This window comes from Geospiza fortis, unplaced genomic scaffold, assembly GCF_000277835.1.
Source record: "Geospiza fortis unplaced genomic scaffold, GeoFor_1.0 scaffold381, whole genome shotgun sequence".
NCBI classification, from domain to species: domain Eukaryota; kingdom Metazoa; phylum Chordata; class Aves; order Passeriformes; family Thraupidae; genus Geospiza; species Geospiza fortis.
This window is the reverse complement of record NW_005054348.1, coordinates 5,146,572-5,164,798: the sequence shown is the minus strand read 5'-3', so window position 1 is coordinate 5,164,798 and position 18,227 is coordinate 5,146,572. Positions and strand designations below refer to the sequence as shown.

Here is an 18,227-nt window from a genome sequence, read left to right as displayed (position 1 = left end):
CGAACCGGGGCGGGCAGAACTCCTCGTTCGTGGCTCTGTCCAAGGTGTCTTGGAATCGCTTCTCTTCCCGAGCGCTATGCCAGAGTCACGACGCTTTCGTTCTTTCCTAGATAACTTTTAATTATTTTCTGGTCAGATGTGGAGCTCCTCCTGTGGCTCCGGTCGGCTTTTTCATCACTACTTCGATGGACAAGTGACAGAGTCAGCTCCCTCCTACGGTCGAGACAAAAGACTGGGTTTTTTCTGTGGTTGTTGAGGGAGTTCTGTCAGTCTGGCAGGTTCAGCATATGCTGCACCTCGTTCTTTTATGCTGTCTTTGCAGAATTGTGACCTTGCAGTAGAGAGGCCTCTGGGACAGAAAACCTGAAACTACAGAAACAGTTGAGCATTTTTTTCTATTTTTTTTTGCCCTGGATCTGTTCAGTTGTAGAACTTCTAACATTTAAGTGACATCTCAGTGGAGGTAATGCAGTTTGTTTTGATGCTAGCAGGGTACAAAACAAGTTACAGGCAGCTTTCTGGTTTCAGATAATTGTAGCCTTTATGGAAGGAATTAGGGGATGAGAATCTTCCTCTTAAACATAAAGTTGTTCAGGCTTGTGGCTCCTGTGATTTGCATGTCAAATTCAGTCAGCTGTATGCTTTGGAAGCCTTCAGCAAGGTTTGGAAGTTGCTGCTTTGCACACAGAGACTTAGTGCAGCTGTTCAGAGGGCTGGAGTGTGGCAGGCATGCTCAGGCTGCTGGAGTGGGAGCATGCAGCAAGGACAGAATAGGCTGTAAGAGCCTTGATCTTGCAGCAGTCCTTTCCATTTTCCCCTTCACCTTAATCTTTTGTACCCAAGTGCTGTAAAGAGCTGAGCGTTTGTACTGTAACAAAACCTTCTTGAAAGTAAACGCATTTTTTTCAGGGAAGGTGTGCCAAATTTGGTCCTAGAAACAAGCCATACATCAAGATAATGAATTAATGTATTACTTCATTAGATAATTTGTTTAACTCCGTCCCAATGCAAGCTGGAATGCCCACTGCTTCAAGTCCACATCCAGATTTGCACCTTTACTGTCTTTTGAAGTTGAGAGGATGAGGATGGGAAAACAAATAGGATGCACTAAGCACCTCATATAAAGTTAAGCATCTTCAAGCATGCAAAAGCCTTCCTTTCCTTTACTGTTTTTCGGGTTTTTTAAAGTGAAGCTAAAATCATTATTGGTTTATCCCTCCTGGGTATCTGTCAAGTTTGGCATGCATGCAGGTAGAATGAAACTAAAGTCTTTATGTCAATTTGGTTGAAAGAATACTGGCTTGATTAATTTCTGTTTAACTTTTGAAAATGGAAGCCGTTTTATTCTGACAAAGTTAGCACTGGTTTCTGTGACTATTAAAAAATACAAGTTAATGAACACAATTGAAGTTACATTTGTATGGACTGAAGAGGATTTATAAGAATGACCAAATTTAAAAAAAATAGCTTACTTCCCATAAGGAAAAATACTAAAATCTAAATTTTGCTTTGTATTCATAAGGTAGAACACGGACACAGGAAGAATCCAAATACAACTGAAGACCATGGCAACACACTGGAGAAGAATCCTGACAGTATTTGTGACAGCTCAAGTACTATTTGTGGTAAATGCCTTTGAGGAAGAGGACGTACCAGAGGAATGGATTCTTCTTCATGTTGTCCAAGGTCAGATTGGAGCAGGAAACTACAGCTATTTGAGACTAAATCACGAGGGAAAGATCGTTCTTCAGATGCGGAGTTTAAAAGGTGACGCAGACTTGTACGTGTCTGATGTGACACTGCACCCCAGCTTTGACGAGTACGAGTTACAGTCTGTGACTTGTGGCCAGGACATCGTCCACGTGCCTGCACACTTCCGCCGCCCTGTGGGAATAGGGATTTACGGGCACCCCTCTCACCTGGAGAGCGAGTTTGAAATGAAGGTGTACTACGATCGAACAGTTGTACAGTACCCGTTTGGCGAGGCTTCTTACAACCCTGAGGAGATGGAGGCAAACCAGAAATACTCACAGCCTACAGAAGATGAATCTCAGGATGAGGAGTCTGTTTTCTGGACTATACTTATTGGAATCTTGAAATTAATACTTGAAATCCTTTTTTAAATTGATACACACTGGACTTAACTCACACTTCATCCTGTGAAATTGGTATGAATGACTTGCTGTTATACTTAATACTCACTATGTTTCCTGAACAGATATTCAGGTTACATTTCCAAAACCAGAAAGGAAGTGGGGAGAAAAAGCCATATTTAATTTTATATTGTAAATCCTCCCCAATATGTAAAATGAGCAGCCAGGACAGTATTTGCAGTGCTCTTCAGAGATCAGAGCTTAAAAATGAATGTATAGTTGGGGTCTTGTTAAATTCACTTAAAATAGGTGCTTAGGAAAATCAAATCCAATTCAGTATTTTCTATTGTTTTTTATAAAGAAAAATTAATAAACTACTGCACTTCAGTCCCCCTCTCAATTTAGAGCATATTTAAAAATAAAACCTGCTTCTTTTCTGAGCAAGCATCTCCAGTAAAACTGATCAGCAATGTGTTTGAGTGTATTCATGAAGCTGAGGAGCTTAGGGTGAAGGAAGGAGAAAACAATCAATCACCTAAGGGAATAGATGGTCTGTATTCTAACTGTGTGTGCTCTACATTATATCAGCCATCTGTCAAACAGAGGTTGGTCCAGTCACTCATCACCACTACAAATCCATGACCTGAATCAAGTGCATGTTGATTCTTTGCTATTACTGCAGGGAGAGGGAGCCTTCAGCTGTTGTTACTTGTCAATATGACATTTTTGTCTCATTAAAAACAACACAGCATACAGGTATCTCAAACTTGAGAGGTGCTTTCTTACACTTCCCTTGATAGCTTTTTGTGATTGATTTTTTTTTCCAAGCACATATTTATGAATAAGTCATTAGCTTGCACAGAAAATTTATGCTGAAAGGGATTTACAGTATATTATAAGAAGGTCATCTCATGCCTACTCTTCCTTAGAAGTTACTTTTACCAGGAATACTTTTTGCTTTGGTTGAGTATTTCAGAATAACCAGTTGCTATGCAAATAAAGTACATGAAATTGCTCTGTAATTTTCTTTTCACAGGGCTTACTGATAAGTGCACTGAAATAAACAAGTATGTTGCTATAATTTTATACAAATGCATGTATAATTTAAATTTCATTATTGAAAAGCTTCTCTTTTTTGAGTGGTAATTTGGCTTGCCTCTCTCAACACCTGACAAGACAGTAGTGACTTGTATCACAAAAAATCACTATATAGACAAAGTTTATTTAGTAAAAAGAAAAAAAAGTGGTATTGCTCCTCTTATAGAGTGGTTGATTAAATAGCACCAGAGTATCACTTTAATTTGTGCAGTTAAGTTTTGGACAGCAAGTTTTTAGGGCTTTCTTAGCCCTCCTTGCTGTTTTTCCCCCTTCTTCCTCCTCTTCTGGGTACAGGAGGGTCTTTCTGACAACAATCACAAATCCAGCGACCTAAGAAAAGAAAGTTATCAATTATTGGGAAACTAAGTTTGTTACTCTCTTACCTATTTAGGCAGCCCTTCACCATTCTGTTAGGTGCTTATCTATTTGCAGTATTTCCTTTAAAGCGAACAACAAATGCTTTTAAAATTAAGCATCTTTTCTATAAAGCAGCGTACACAATTCACACTCCCTTGCAGACTCATTATGTGTAACCAGTAGCTACATCAATCTTCATGGACCTCAAGAAGTGCCAGCACTCCAAGGAGGTGGTTATTAGGTAAGAGCTTTACAAACAGTGCTCGAGTTTGCCGGTTATATTTTCAGGTGAATGACTACAGTTCAAGGTTGTGAAGTTACCCAGAGCAGAAATCAATGGCAGCTGGGGAAGCATTTAACTTTTTATTACAACAGCTGGAATCAAAGGCTGTTTTGGTAATTTTGTAGTTTTGTAGACATATAATCTATTTTGATTATATTCCTAGGTCAGCCTCAAAGTGAAATCAGCCACAGAACCTGCACAAAAGTGACAGCTAGCTCCAGTGCTTCCCAAAATGGGGCAGTACAGTGTGTTTTAAGTACTGTCCAGGGAATACTGTCACTGCCACTGAATACATATTCATGAACTTACCATGGACATAGAACTACATGTAAAGCAACAGTACCACCTGTTATTTTCTTTCTACTGCCCTGATATGGGCAGTAGATATGAGTGTCTTGGCAATTTAAAGCTACTGGCTTGCCTGCCCACCTGTGGAGGTACTTCTGTTGCAGTTTTGATGTTTAAGAATAAAAAAGGGAATGAAAGGATTTAAAGAGATATTTACAAATACTAAATTGGGACAACTATTTCATTTAGAAGCTGAAACAGCACAATTAATGTGAAAGCTACACTCTAGCAATATGCAGCAATACAGTTTATTTTACAAGTTTCTTCAGTGAAAAGAGGTAATTATTGTCAGTATTCTGTGGATATGGAAAAAACATAGTTCTGAGCGAGCCTGTTTGGGTTATGCTGTAAAAGCCAATTATATTTCCTGCACAGGAAATGTGAGGTTTAACTGTGCACAACCAAATATATAGAAATAAAGCTTAGTAAAAAAATCGGGTCCTATAGTGTGAATGCTTTCCTATACTGTTTCTTATTCTTACTCTTCACACTTGTTTTAAACTATTCTTTCAAAAGAATATGTATTAATTCATTAGTTCATGTATTAATTCTGAGAATGAGCCCAGGACTCAAGAGGAAGAGGGAAGGGAACAAGTAACTTTTACTTTATTACCTGAAGGGATAGCATCAAGCCCCACACAAAAGGTGTGATAACCACGGTCACATACATCACAGAACATCATTTCTTCTTCATGGTGAGGCTGCCCACATATAATGCACGTTTTACACTCCATACATTGCCAAGGGTAAGTCTTAATCATAGCAACAAGCTCCGGGGTCATATCAAGGCAAGAAGGATGGCCTAAATTAAAACCAGTATTATTACTTTTATGCCTGAAATGAAATTTAAAATTAGTTAGACTGTTTGCTTTTACCAAACATGAAGCTTAGCTCACCTCCTGGTGAGATCCCACAGCGTGAGCACAGAGAACATGAAAGAGAGATGGGGTCGTAACAAAGGACAGAAAAGGCAACTGAACTCCTGCTACACATGGAGTACACTAAATATGTCCACAAACAGATCTGGATCCTTAGGAATCGACTTAGTGGATGTAGATACTCACCACTGTTGTCACACTGGGAGCAATGTATAAGAGCTTCAGGTTTTCCTTTCTTGTTGGACTCCTTACCCTTCAGACAAATTCCACATATAGCATTTGGAATGACCTTTGGCTGGAAGGGTAGAAGAGGGCTATAAATTCATTCCAGAAGAATTTACAGATTCAACAGGAAATGTCATCTATCTCCTTAACTATTAAAATCAATAAACTATTTGTCAGGATGTGTGATCCCTGAAACACGTGACAATCACTGACAAGCAGCAGCACTGAAAAAATCATAGATTAAATTACATAAAATTTTCCATTTGTCATACATAGTGAGTTTTATGTAAATCCAACTGGATCAAAAGCATGTACTTGCCTCTTCCTATTAATTCATCAGCTAACATTCTTCTCATGGTAAACTAAATGTGACATAGGGTGAAAAATTTCAGGAAGATTCTTCCAATATAGAATACTCTTTATGAACTTCTGTGTGGATCTCCTGTATGTGAAGGAAATATATAGGGGTTTTTTTGCATTACATTTGTCCCTACATATAGAAAATTAATTATAAAAACAAGAAACTTGATTTTTTCTATCTTCAGTTTCAAATTACATGGTTAGCTATGCTGTATACAGGGCTGTATTCCTTTTATCATTCCTTCTTGTATCCAGTCATAATCATTTAAGAAACAAAAGCCTTGCATTTGACTAGAGATTTTTACATTTATAATTTTTCTAAGTTATCATCTAAAGTGTGTCTGGGTCCATGAGATCCATTTAAAGTGTAAGAGAAATAGGAGGCTGTTAACATGTGAAACATCTGCCTAGGTATTCTGTACGTCAACTCCATAGATACAACCAGAGTGTCATCCTGATGAGGCCTTAGGAAGAATTAGAGCATTCTGAATTTCAGAAACATGGCAGTAGTTACATTGTTGAGCTTTGACTGCTGCATAATGAACTCAGTGAGAAATGTAGTCTACAATTAATGTAGTACTCACTGATGTTAAACTGACTAGCACCAGTTTTTAAAAACAACGTTGCTGCAAAGACCCAACTAGCAGAGGGAGCTGAAGGCTCTAAACAGCTTGTCAGTAAGAAGAATCCCAGTCAACTACCAACCACTCGTGGGGAGAAGAATGAGGTTTAATTTTAAAACAAATTTAAAAAGTGAAAACACAAAATAAATAAATAAATAAATAAATAAAATTACAAAGCTCTTTTGCAATACAACTTATCTTTAAGTGTGTTTATTTCCCCAGCCAGTTTTTGACAGCACCTAGCAAGGTAATTAGTATCTTGACTCATTTCTAAAATCAGGATGTATTGCTTTAAGTTTTCTGAAGTTTTCAATGTGCTTTTCGTGTCAAAACATGGCTACAGCCTGTATCAAATTGTTCGGTCTAAGGAGTTTTATTCAAGAAAGCAAAACACCACACCAAATGTTTATAGGTAACTTCCTTCAAAAGATGACAGAGGCATTCACAGACATTTTTTTGCTTATTTATTTTAAAAAAGCAAAGTCAATCTGTTTTATACATAAATATAATAAACAGTAAAAGAAGTCTAACACACAAACATCTCTACAAAATAATAAATATAATGGAAGGAAAACCACGCATAAACTCTTTTACTGTTAACTATACTACGTGTCCTACATGTATACCTTTATACCCTGCTCCTCCCAACAAAAGTGGCACATGCTTAAACCTTGTCAGTGTGGCAGCATTTACCCTTCCATTGTTTAGGCTATTTTTAAATTGTATTGTAATCTAAGAAACCAAGCCTTTCCAGAATAGCAAGCAAACTTTTCTAATCAGAGTTCTGGCTTGTTACAGATTTGTATTTTACTGCCTTTAATATACAACAGCACACTCTCCAGTACTCCAGCCAAAGTGAGCTGCTTTTTGGACACATCCAAGTGTTACAGGTGTGTGCAGTTCACATTCTGATACACATAACTCTCAAGGTAGACATTGCTACAGATGCATTTATTAACAGTGCTTCCATCTAGACTTAGTTCACTAACCTGTATTCATTAGAAACTGTGAATATTAAGGGGGGGTGAGCATCACAGCCTTTTAAGAATGAAGTTCCAACAGTATGGAAGTATTTTTACAAAAACAACAACAACAAAAAATTTTAAAAAATCAAGACTATTCACATTTTAATCCAGTTCCATTCTACCACCATAAATGGCTTTTAGAAATGCTATTAAAAATCTGTCAATTCCAAAGGGGAAGTCACAATATCCCATCTCATTAGGAGTAAATTTTGCTTTCGATATCCCCATCTTATTGGGATAAGATATGAGAGAAAATGAATGCAGGGTCAAAATGATGACTGTGATGTGTAGGTTTTCACTTCCATGCTGCTGTGCTGCAGCTCTCAAAGTAAGCTTTCCAACTACACCATTTTTATAACATCCTATTCTGAATGCAAAGCATTACATTTTCATATACAGTGACCCAAAACAGAAGTGTTGCAAAATAAAGATACTCAATACATTTCAGTTTTATGTGCAAAAAAATCTTTTGTACTTTTAACAGTACCCTGTGTGTGCAATTGTAGCAGTCAGTCCTGCAGCAACAGACTCACTACTTGTAACATGACAAAATGTAAAACACATGCTAATCGTTCTTTGTTAAAGAACTGACAATAAAAAAGACTCCATATAAAATACAGTATTTCTTTTACTTGAAAATAACTCAGTGGAAATGTATGGAATCCTGTAATACTCATGACGTGGCTATACATATATATGCTGATGCCATAGCAATTATCCCTTAATTTTAACTACATATAACCAAAAGATTAGTGTCCTACAAAAATAGTCCAATATTAGAGAACAATATAGAACAAAAGTATTATAGAGACTTCACAGGGAAAACATTTTGAGTCAGTTAAGCCTTCGGCTCAAAGTGCCTTAACATGCAGGCACATATGGTAGGTATATTGTTATCTGGTGTTTTCATAGACTCACAAACAAGAATCATTGTCTTGCCCATTAAAACAACTCATGTAATTTGTCTTTTTGTAGTATTTCAAACGTTCCCACAAACAAGAAAGCCAATCCTCTCATCCTCCTAACACATCATCACCACCCCTGACTTAACAACAGCTGGACGGTTGATGCAGGCAATGTATGTTGACATTGTAAAGATGAGGCACTGTAACAAAGACCTTGTTACTGACAGAATCACAGTAAGTAATTGCTGTGGGAATCCATTCTCAAAATGCAGTGCTGTATACTACTACCACTCTTCTACAATTTTAAGTTCAAACCAAAGCTCTGCTCCACCAGTTCTCTCTCTATGCATTCATAAGGCCATTAAATAGATTCAACTAATCAAACACTTGGGCATCTCGCAGCTAAGTGAAGCTTCTGTAAACTACACAATTTCTAATGTCAAGTTAAACAAAGCTAAAGAAAAATTTCAGCCTTCATCTTTGGATTTCATGTTCATGGGAATACTGCAATGCATTCTATGTCTACAACTTCTTGCAAAGTTACATATAAAAAATATATATATATATGTGGTAACCACATTCTAAATCTACACAGTTCACGCATTTCTTAATAAGTTCCTGAAAACAGAAAAAGCAACTGGAGCTTGCTGTCTGTTATGAACTTGTACAGATACTGTATGTAGAGGAAATTTATCAAAGCTGTCCAATTGTTGCTGAAAATTAGCTTCTTATTGTAAGTTATAGTTTATTTACTATTAACTTGGTAAACACAGATAGTAAATATTTAAAAACATAAAATGCAAGCCATCAACAGCTCACTTTTGCTGAGACAGATTCTCAGTATGTACAAACTTGTCACTGACAAAAATGTTCCCTGTCCCATAACTATTAATAAGCAATCCTCACTGGTAAACACTCAACCCTATCTTAACTTAGTGTTTGCCTTCTGTATGGATCTATTCCTGCTCCCGCTTAAGTTAATGGAAAATTCTCATTCCTCTCAGTGGAACAGGACTAGACAATTACTTGCTTTAAATGTGTTACAGTTTATTCAGATCCTCTCTCAGTATGCAGAATAGTAACATATGAACAATGCATGTCAATTCCCACTTCTTCTGAAAAGTATTTTTATCATAATTCTTGAAATTATTATATAGAAACACTGAAGATTGGGGTCTTAGGTTCGGCAATCACTGCGTGATAGCTGAAGTGTCTTAATATCCTCACCAAATTTCTAGTTTAGATAAAAGCATATTGCCCACAAATGTTACTACATAGTATGAACTACATAAAAAGCTATTTTCCAAATACTACTACAGGGGTTACATAGTGTGGCCTATACAGCTGTAGTAAGCTTTTTGCCTTCCATCCTATACATCATAATATCACAGGATAAAAGGCTGTATTTAAAATTAATGTTGTAACAATATGCTCAGCCATACTGCTGCACTTTATAGGACTGATCTCTTGGTATGCTGCCATACAAAATAGGAAAAAAAGTAACAGACAGTGAATGCTAGCTTCAAACTGGCGCATATTTCTGACTGCTATGTTAAAGCAGACAGAAAGATGTTGAGTTCCAGTGATAAATCCACAATGAATTTTTCTAGCGTTATTGCTATGAATCTAAGAAGTTAACCCAATAGGAGGCCACTGTACAGCTAGGGTAAAGAAAAGCCCCACACGAAATATAAGCAAAAAGGAAATAAGGAAGCAAACAGATGGAGCACACAACAGGAGAACAGCTAGTGAAGTACAGCAAGCAGAAGTTCCACATTATTAAAAAAACCAAATATTTCAGGAAGAAGCTGGTGAGTAAAATTCAGTCAGGGGCTTTTTTCTTCGACCTTGTACCCAGGAACTGATTTGGGTAATACAGAACGTTTGGAACCATCTTTTCTTGGAGTAGCACTTTTGTCTCTTGTTTTTTGTCTTCCCTGAAAAGAATCCTCCTGGTTGTCTGTGGCGCAATCACCTTCAGATACATTGCCAGACGAATTGTCCTATAATAAAAATACCATAGCTATATTTTTTTTTTTTTGGATAGACAGACAAGTCTTTCCTACGCCCCTTAGAGTCAACTAAAGTAAGAGAAGGAAATGTCATTCCTTCTGCAAAAGCATGGGGTTTATCACAATCTAGAACACCTTTGTTCACAACATTCATCATCTGTTTTTTTCTGGTTTAAGAGACTGCATCAGCAGTCATGTTTTTGCAGTTGGTCTTGGTACCAGTGTGGGGAGCACAACAGTATAATTCTCTGAAGTGTTTTCATTAGAAATCAGCAAGAAATCAACTAAATGCAATACGCTGTTTACAACGTAAAGGGCCAGCAAAAAGTTAAAAGTGCCCTTGTCATGCATTTAAAGCACACAAGGACTGCCATGAATTAAACATGTGAAGGTTTTTTTCTGCCACCCTCACCTACTGTTTTCACCAGGAGCAATCTAAGTATTTAATTTGGACTGCAGCAGAAGAATGCCATCAATGGCAAAACACACTTTCATATTTAATACAGAACCAAACAACAGAATTTATTTTGCAGCAAAGCTTCTTTTTTTTTTTGAGTAATAAGGAGGCAAGAAAGAGGGGAAGAGGTTCAAAGATGGTGAGAGATCAATGTAGGCATAATTAAGAGCAGCAGCACAAGACTTTTCTCAGAAAAGTGTTAATAAAGGCTTCCAAAAAGCTCCAGAAGGAAGCAGTGTGATTACTCACATTTATTACAACAAAACCCAAGAGGCCAAATAACAATGGTGCCCTACATTAAAACACACTCTGTAAAAACACAATAGTAATCAGCCTGTGCCCTAGGACCTAAAATCAGAACAGACAAAACAGACACAGAGCAAATGGCGGAGTGTAACAGAAAAGCAGACTGAACTATGTGGCAACAAGAAATGGTAGGTTTCACCAGTATTTCAGCGGAAGGGTTACTTAGGTCAGACCCATTAAAACACTGCAGAAAAGAAAACTGCTACCAACTCCGACAATGGAGCAGGGGGAGGTGTGAAAAAGGAGAAGTTATAAACTGTATTGTGGCACTCACCAGGGAGATCTGACAAATGGTAGATACTCCAAATCTGACCATGCCCCACCTCTGTTTTTCTTCTGAACTACATGCCCACCTCAATGACTAACCAGCTAAGAACCCCTGCTCCCACAGCCAAAACCACTTCTCAGGAACCTGATTATCAATCTTCCTCACTTCTCTACACTATTCAAACTCGGGGACATTTTTCCTTCTGCATTTGGTCACCAAAAAAAAAGATTTCTGAGCCTCTGTGAAAAATCAAGAGGATAGCCTGCTTGGTCCAGTTAGTTTTCTTTACCATTAATAAGAACGGAATTAAATGGAAAAGGAAACTGGGGAAAAATGGTTAAAGACCAAATGACCAACTGTAAAAAAGATGGAGTGTGATTAAACTGAAAACTTGAGTTGACATTCAGCATGCTATGTTTCTATGATTTCTTATCAAAAAATGCAAGCAGAAACAGTATTAAACACCTCTCTCTCTTTTTGTTAACCTACAAGCTGACCTCTTCCTTTCTTCAATTATAAGTTTCTTACAAAATTCAAAGAAGATAAATATTTACATGACAAAATTTAGAATTGTACATACCCACCATCAAACATGTTCATCAATCATGCTAGAAATTGCTAAATGCACTGCGAAATTCCACTGCTGTTAAATTAGAATTAAACTTCTGGAAAGAGATTGTCCCCAACATACAAACTGCACCAATACACCAACGGTTCAGCTGTACTCAGCTGATTTGAATCTCAGCTGGCTCTTGTGCATTACAGTACTATCAAGGTACGTATGTGGAAGTTTCCTTTAAGTTTCAGCTAGCAGTTAATTTTGCATTTGCATAGTGGAGAGAACATAAATATCTTTTAAAAGATGTATTGTAAAGCAAAAAAAACCCACAATGTTTTTTACCCTCTTTTTAAATTGGAATTAAATTACCACTACTATACTTAGTGCTTGCTGCTTCCACATCACAAAAAAGTTATGAGGTTATCAACACCTTTGCTTTGGGGACAGATTCTGTGGGACTTCCAACAGCAAAATATACTGTGACCTGAACTATAATATTCATTCTCCTCAGAAATGCCAGCAACTTCCCCTTCAGAAAAAGGCTATAATGAAGAGCTGCATTGGGAAGTTTCTTCAAAATTTCTTTAAACAAAACAAAACAAACAAAAGAAAATTTTAAAAAAGGAAGAAAAGGCCTGAAATATTTGTTCAATTTACTCTGAAAATGGACCAAAACCAAAAAGCAATGGAGAGCAATGTTATGAAATAAACAGAAGTAGTAAAAAAGGTCTTCCCTTCATTTTACAAATGTTAAAAGAATCTAAGGAACTAATTAAACTAACAAAAGTCAAGGAAAAGGATTTTTTTGTTCAAGAATACTTTCAATTTGTCTCACCGAATTGCCTTTGGTTTTCCTTTTTTCATCACCTCGCCCTTCTTCTGCATCATCTGAATCTCCATCACTGTCCAGTGTAAGCAGCTCTGGATCCAAAGGAGGTTCATAAAGAGCTGTATTTAATGGCAGGTAACGAAGTTCATCTGGAGAGTATCTGAAGTTAAATAAATAAAATGCATTCATTCATGTGTACTTTATGCATAAGTATTAAGTCACACAGTATGCAGAGACTTTATTTAATAAGTCTCCTTTTTTTCAGGAAGGCAAATAAAAACATGCAGTTCTGAAAACAAAGGAAACACACTAATTTCTCCTCCCAAATGTGATGCCATGTATATTACTTGTCTTCTTTGTAAAGCAGATATTCATAGAACACAATTTGCAAAGTTTTACCCAATCCATCTTACTATGCCCAACAGACCATACATTTTTTTATCCATGTACTGTGCCCCGTAAGATGTGCGCAATTCTAACCCAGGGCACACAAACATTCCCAAAGCAAAGTAAACAACAGAGCGGTATAGCTGATTATTAAGAACAAAAAAATGCAAGAAAACAAGAATATGTAGTTTCAGATGAATGTAAAGGTGTAATCTCACTGCTTAGAGCCAGATACAGCTCAACATGCATAATCCACCCTTTTTAGCCTTAAAGACTAAGAAAAAAGTGGAAGTCCTCTTACTGCTGAGGACAACCATTGTAAGCAACAGGATACCATTTTGCTGCATATTATGAAAGGTCATGTCCTTTACTGAGATGGAAAAGCAGTTTCACTAGCAGTTTACAGTTGCAAAATAAACATAACATGAAGTAACTTTAATTCAAATGATTTAATAAAACTGAAGTCCTTGAGGAACATCCTGTAACATGCAAATTTGGGGTGGGCTTTATGAACACTAGAAGGAGCAAGGCACATGCAGACAAAGAGCTTCTACACAGAAAACCAAACACATATAGCATGAATACTATCTCTATTGTAAAATAATAAGACTTCAGCAAAATCTTCAAATCTGTACGGATTTGTTCAACGGTAGCACACTGCTAATAAAATCTTAAATTTATGTCAACAGTCAAGTAACACATTTTTCATGAAATGTAAAGATCCAGTTTGCAATGTCTTTCTCTCTCACTTACAAATCCAACATCAAACTTAAACCACAAGACCAAACCTTTTTTAAAAAGTTTCTAAAATTCAAAATGGAACAGCAACACTCGTGATCAGAAGACAGCATAACAACACTTAGATACAAAAACGTTAATTTTAGCACACGTGCAGAGGCAGATGATAAGTAAACAGGAGGGTGGCAGGAGTGAAATCCATGTCCCTTTTTACCATGGTAAATACTTGAGCAGGCTAAATCTCAGGCACTGCAATACCTCAGCAGACAGTGCTCTTGCAGTCAGTACTGTTTTCTTAACAACAGCTGTCACACTATGCATCTTTGAAGACTATCAAGTGTCTAAAACTAAAATTAATTTGAAACCTTAATGCAAAAACAGTGGAATGTTTTCCACCTGTTAGATGGAGACAGAAGAGAACAGTGCAACAAAATTGGCAGCTGGAATGCTTTTAAAATACCTTTTGTAGTACTCCTGGAACTGGCCGGGTATGAGAGCCACTGGATAAGGACTAACCTTTGTTCTCTCTGTAGGCAAGACTTTGTATTTTCCTTGAGGCACCTGGATAATCTGCATTGTTTAATATAAAACAGTGACATTTTTGTTTCACACACAAACAGTTGAGCCTTCCTCACCAAATACTCCTCCAAGGATTATTTTAACTTGCCAGTTTTACTGAATGGAAACAGCTACCTGAGTTCTCCCACGAGAAATTCAATGCATTAAAATTCTAAGAGATCCCAAAACAGTATCATGGATTAAATCCAATCCCTAAGTATCTAGTGGATTGAACAAAGATTAGGTAAAACCCCTTTAAACAGTACACTGTGAAAAATAATATTGAAATTATAATCTAGCAATTGAAACAGTAAACATTAACCTTTGTGACTGCCATCTTTAGCAAGAATTATCACTGTTGTTCCATATTGTTTTAGAGTAGAAAGAATGTGCCATCTAATTCTGAAACCAGACTGTACTATAAAAAAAAATCCATTAATATATAAATACATAATACAATGGAAAGGAGAAGCTTACACAATAAGCCTTCCTTCTCTTAGAAGGAAATAGAAGTAATTATCGACTATCTTGTCTCTAACATGGTCAATACCAGGAAAATGAAAACTTTCCATAATTGTCTGCCAGTAACAATTTGCAGAGAAAGTTTTTGCTTTACTGCCTCTATAGAAGCAGAACAGCACTGCTTCAAAATGCCAGATGTTTTTTTTTAATCAAGCACAGAGGCATGTAACATATGCAATACAAAAATAATACAACAAATAACAAAAAAAAAGGCCATAATATTGACAAGCACACTTTTTATGTGTAAAATAGTTTTCTTTTTCACTTCAGGTATTGTCAGGCAAAATTTTGGAGGTATTGAAAGGAGAATTAGCCATTTATATGAATAAACAACGGTCTTAGTTTTATGCTAAGACTATCAGAATAAAGACATGATAACAAAGTAACACTGAGATTTTTAGAGCTTTCTGAGACAAGTATTTTCAAGTTTAAAAAGTCTGCAGGTTAAATATATTTAGATTATTATTTTTAGCAGTGTTACCCATTAATCACCCCCCCAAAAATAGCTAAAATGGTTACAAAACCAACTTCATTAAAACAAGCAAGGAGCTCCTTCCTCACAATTGGTAAGAAATTTAAATCTACCCACATGAGTCTGTAAATCAAAATAGGCTCTTCTTTCTTCCATCCGCTCTCGGTTTAAATTGCTGTTGAATTCTGCAGCTTTCTTGGCAGCTTTTTTAATATATTCTGGAACTTTACTGGCTTCTACTTTCTGTGTGTTCTGTTGCTGCATTTGCTGGAATAAAAACAATTATATTAATTCACATACATTTCACTATCAGCTCGAGAAGAACCTTTTCTCACACTTCCACTGCAGATTTGGTTCACTTAAGTGGTAATTACTTACAGAATACTCTTTGTAATGATCTGTTATTCGCTGCCGCTCTTTCTCTTGCAGTATAACAGAATACTCAGCATGTTTGGCAGGGTATTCTTTAATCATGAGATCAATTACTTCATCACTACGCAAAGCTGTTAGACCTAAAATAAATAAAGTAATAATTATGCTATCTGGCAAAAGTAACTGTAGGTTATTTATATCTCACAATGATCAACTCAAAGTTTTTGAGTAGCTTAAGACAACAACCTGCTGTCACAATGCTTTTCCTTCTCAAGTAGCAGCAAACTTGTGCCATTTAGCTTTCAAGGCTGACTGGGAGTTTGCCTGTACTCAAGACTCGTGTCATTACTTACAGCTACAGACACCTTCACACCGACTCAATCACCTACTTAAACTCACTGCTGAGGCAGAACCTTTGTTCTAGATGGGATCTCATGTACTGTTAGTTTCAGTTTCCAGTGCTGCCTAAGTTTCATTACCCTGCAGAACCTTTACTGAAATTAAGAGGTTTACATAAAGTCTCTATACAAGTCAGGGAAGAATTGTTAGGAGAGCAATTCAGAGCAGCAAACCGCACATAGACTCCTGACTCCCAATTAAAGCATTTCATGCTCAGAAGTCAGAATGCCTCAGTTTGAAGCTACAATGCAGATCTCCTTCCCTGAAGGCTCCAACACAACTGATCTCCACACATGGACAATAGCATGGAATGATTTATGTCACTACCACTGATTATAACTATAATTTTATAAACACGGGTAGTTTGCACACATCTCTATTGGATATATGAGGTAGAATGAAACATTTCACCTCTATATATAAAAATTAGATACAGTTCTTTTATGTATAGTTAAGTTAAAAAAATAGCTCACAGGTGAGAAATAAAGGTGGTATACTAAAGATTATTAGCATATAAAATGACATGACATTTTCACAGACCCATGATACACAGAAAAAAACCCATGGCACCATAATTTAAACTCTACATGTCCAAGTCATATATATCAGAAGAGTAAGAAAAAGGTCCTTTCAATAAAAGCCTCAGAAATTACATCAATCCATTTCAAGTATATTCAAGTGATTTAAAACACACTGTTCTAATTTCTAACATAGAAGCTGAACCATTTAAGATACACTGATGTCTGCAGGCCTCCAGTGCAATGCAGCAAAATAACACTAACGTATATAAAGACACTCTGTACATATATATGCAATATATACCACCATGCATGTATGTACATATAATGTATATATATGAGACCACACTACTATGGTGGTCTCTTTTCTAAGAGAAAAGGTTCTACAAGTTAATTTAGAATATAGAAAAATCCCCTCTATGTAATTAGAATAGATGCAAAATATATCTGTTAATAATAAATCTGGAATACTGATACAACATGGCCAATTTACTAAATCAAAAATAAATCAGTTTTAATTTCAGAATTTATATTTGCAGTTGAGAGAGATGCAATAATTCTCTACCAAACTGAACCCCTTTTTCAGAGTGCCATACTTTTTATATTGTAATAAGAAGTCTAACAATTTGTTTTCTTACCTAGTGTGCATTGAGTCTCTGTGATAACATTTAGTTCTCTGAGGTAGAGTTTCTCCTTGTGAGATAAATCTCGCCTTTCTAAATCTCAAAAAAAAACCAAAACAAAGAAATAAAAATGGGTACAGTAACTGAAACTCCCCCATAAACACTGTCAAAACATTTCAACAGTTTTGTTTCCAGGCAGCTAGAGCCTATATTACACTGCTATTTCAAGAAACATGACAACTTCAAAAATTAATTTTAAATTTAACAAACAATGTAGGGACATGATAAATCTCCTTGACGTATAGTAGGTCAAGACCCTCTCTACAGTTATGATTTACATAAAAACTAAAGAAACCTGATGTATAAGTTCAGACACAGAAAATTTTACCAAGCACTGGAAGTGTAGTATTTTTTCTTTTACCATAACTTTTAAAAATAAATTCCCCAACAAAGAGCCAGATTTGACAATTCTGGATAACGGAGGCTCAAATACTAGAACCTCCACACACATATTTTTAAATATTTTTCCACAGTGTAGGAATGTTGCCACAATTCAGGAAACAGAATAGAGAGATCCAGTTATAGTAAGAAATCATCAACAAATCACTACAAATAAAATTGACATCAGTTTTCTAACAGTACTTGTTGATCTAACCCTCAAATCAGACTTGTTTGCAAATTTTCAGTGGCAATACCACAAAATCTTATATTACTTTGAAAACCAGTGGATGCATTATATTTCCAGTAATGAAAATATGAAGTACAAGTATAACCCAGGTCTACTTTTCCTGGGTCTTTTTTTTTAACAGTTAGCTCATCCTACAGTCAAAGAAGCACAGACTACATCCAAACTGTTTAAGGACACAAGCTTTTAGAAGAAAAACTTTAAAAATAAATACCTGGATATTTTCTTTTAAAGGAAGTCACACCCAAATATTCACTGACTTGCTCCTGAAGCATATAGTATTCTCCTGTTTCATCAGGTGGCCATTTGTATTCTATCAAATTTTCA

General features: G+C 36.3%; 2 protein-coding genes across 3 annotated transcripts in view; one reads left to right on the top strand and one right to left on the bottom strand.

Moving 5' to 3' along the window:
• Window positions 1-261: 261 nt before the first annotated feature.
• CUNH6orf120 (chromosome unknown C6orf120 homolog) lies at window positions 262-4,613 on the top strand. Of its 2 annotated transcripts, none has more exons than XM_031058752.1 (2): window positions 262-380; window positions 1,523-4,613. In XM_031058752.1, the coding sequence occupies exon 2, from the start codon at window positions 1,566-1,568 to the stop codon at window positions 2,121-2,123; it is 558 nt and encodes a 185-aa protein (XP_030914612.1). In that variant the 5' UTR covers window positions 262-380; window positions 1,523-1,565; the 3' UTR covers window positions 2,124-4,613. The 2 variants fall into 2 exon arrangements, with proteins under 2 accessions (XP_030914612.1, XP_005423275.1); XM_005423218.3 differs by having other exon boundaries at window positions 277-463.
• The window catches only part of PHF10 (PHD finger protein 10), a 21,523-nt gene continuing 6,579 nt past the window's right edge, over window positions 3,284-18,227 (bottom strand). Inside the window, exons 4-13 of the mRNA XM_014307916.2 lie at window positions 18,115-18,227; window positions 17,231-17,314; window positions 15,682-15,815; window positions 15,421-15,570; window positions 14,212-14,321; window positions 12,633-12,786; window positions 10,043-10,198; window positions 5,244-5,352; window positions 4,793-4,981; window positions 3,284-3,521 (exon numbers count right to left, since the gene is read on the bottom strand). The exon at window positions 18,115-18,227 is cut by the window's right edge and continues 27 nt beyond it. Of these exons, the coding sequence (XP_014163391.2) occupies window positions 3,436-3,521; window positions 4,793-4,981; window positions 5,244-5,352; window positions 10,043-10,198; window positions 12,633-12,786; window positions 14,212-14,321; window positions 15,421-15,570; window positions 15,682-15,815; window positions 17,231-17,314; window positions 18,115-18,227 (1,285 nt within the window). The 3' untranslated portion in view covers window positions 3,284-3,435. The remainder of the gene's footprint in view (window positions 3,522-4,792; window positions 4,982-5,243; window positions 5,353-10,042; window positions 10,199-12,632; window positions 12,787-14,211; window positions 14,322-15,420; window positions 15,571-15,681; window positions 15,816-17,230; window positions 17,315-18,114) is intronic.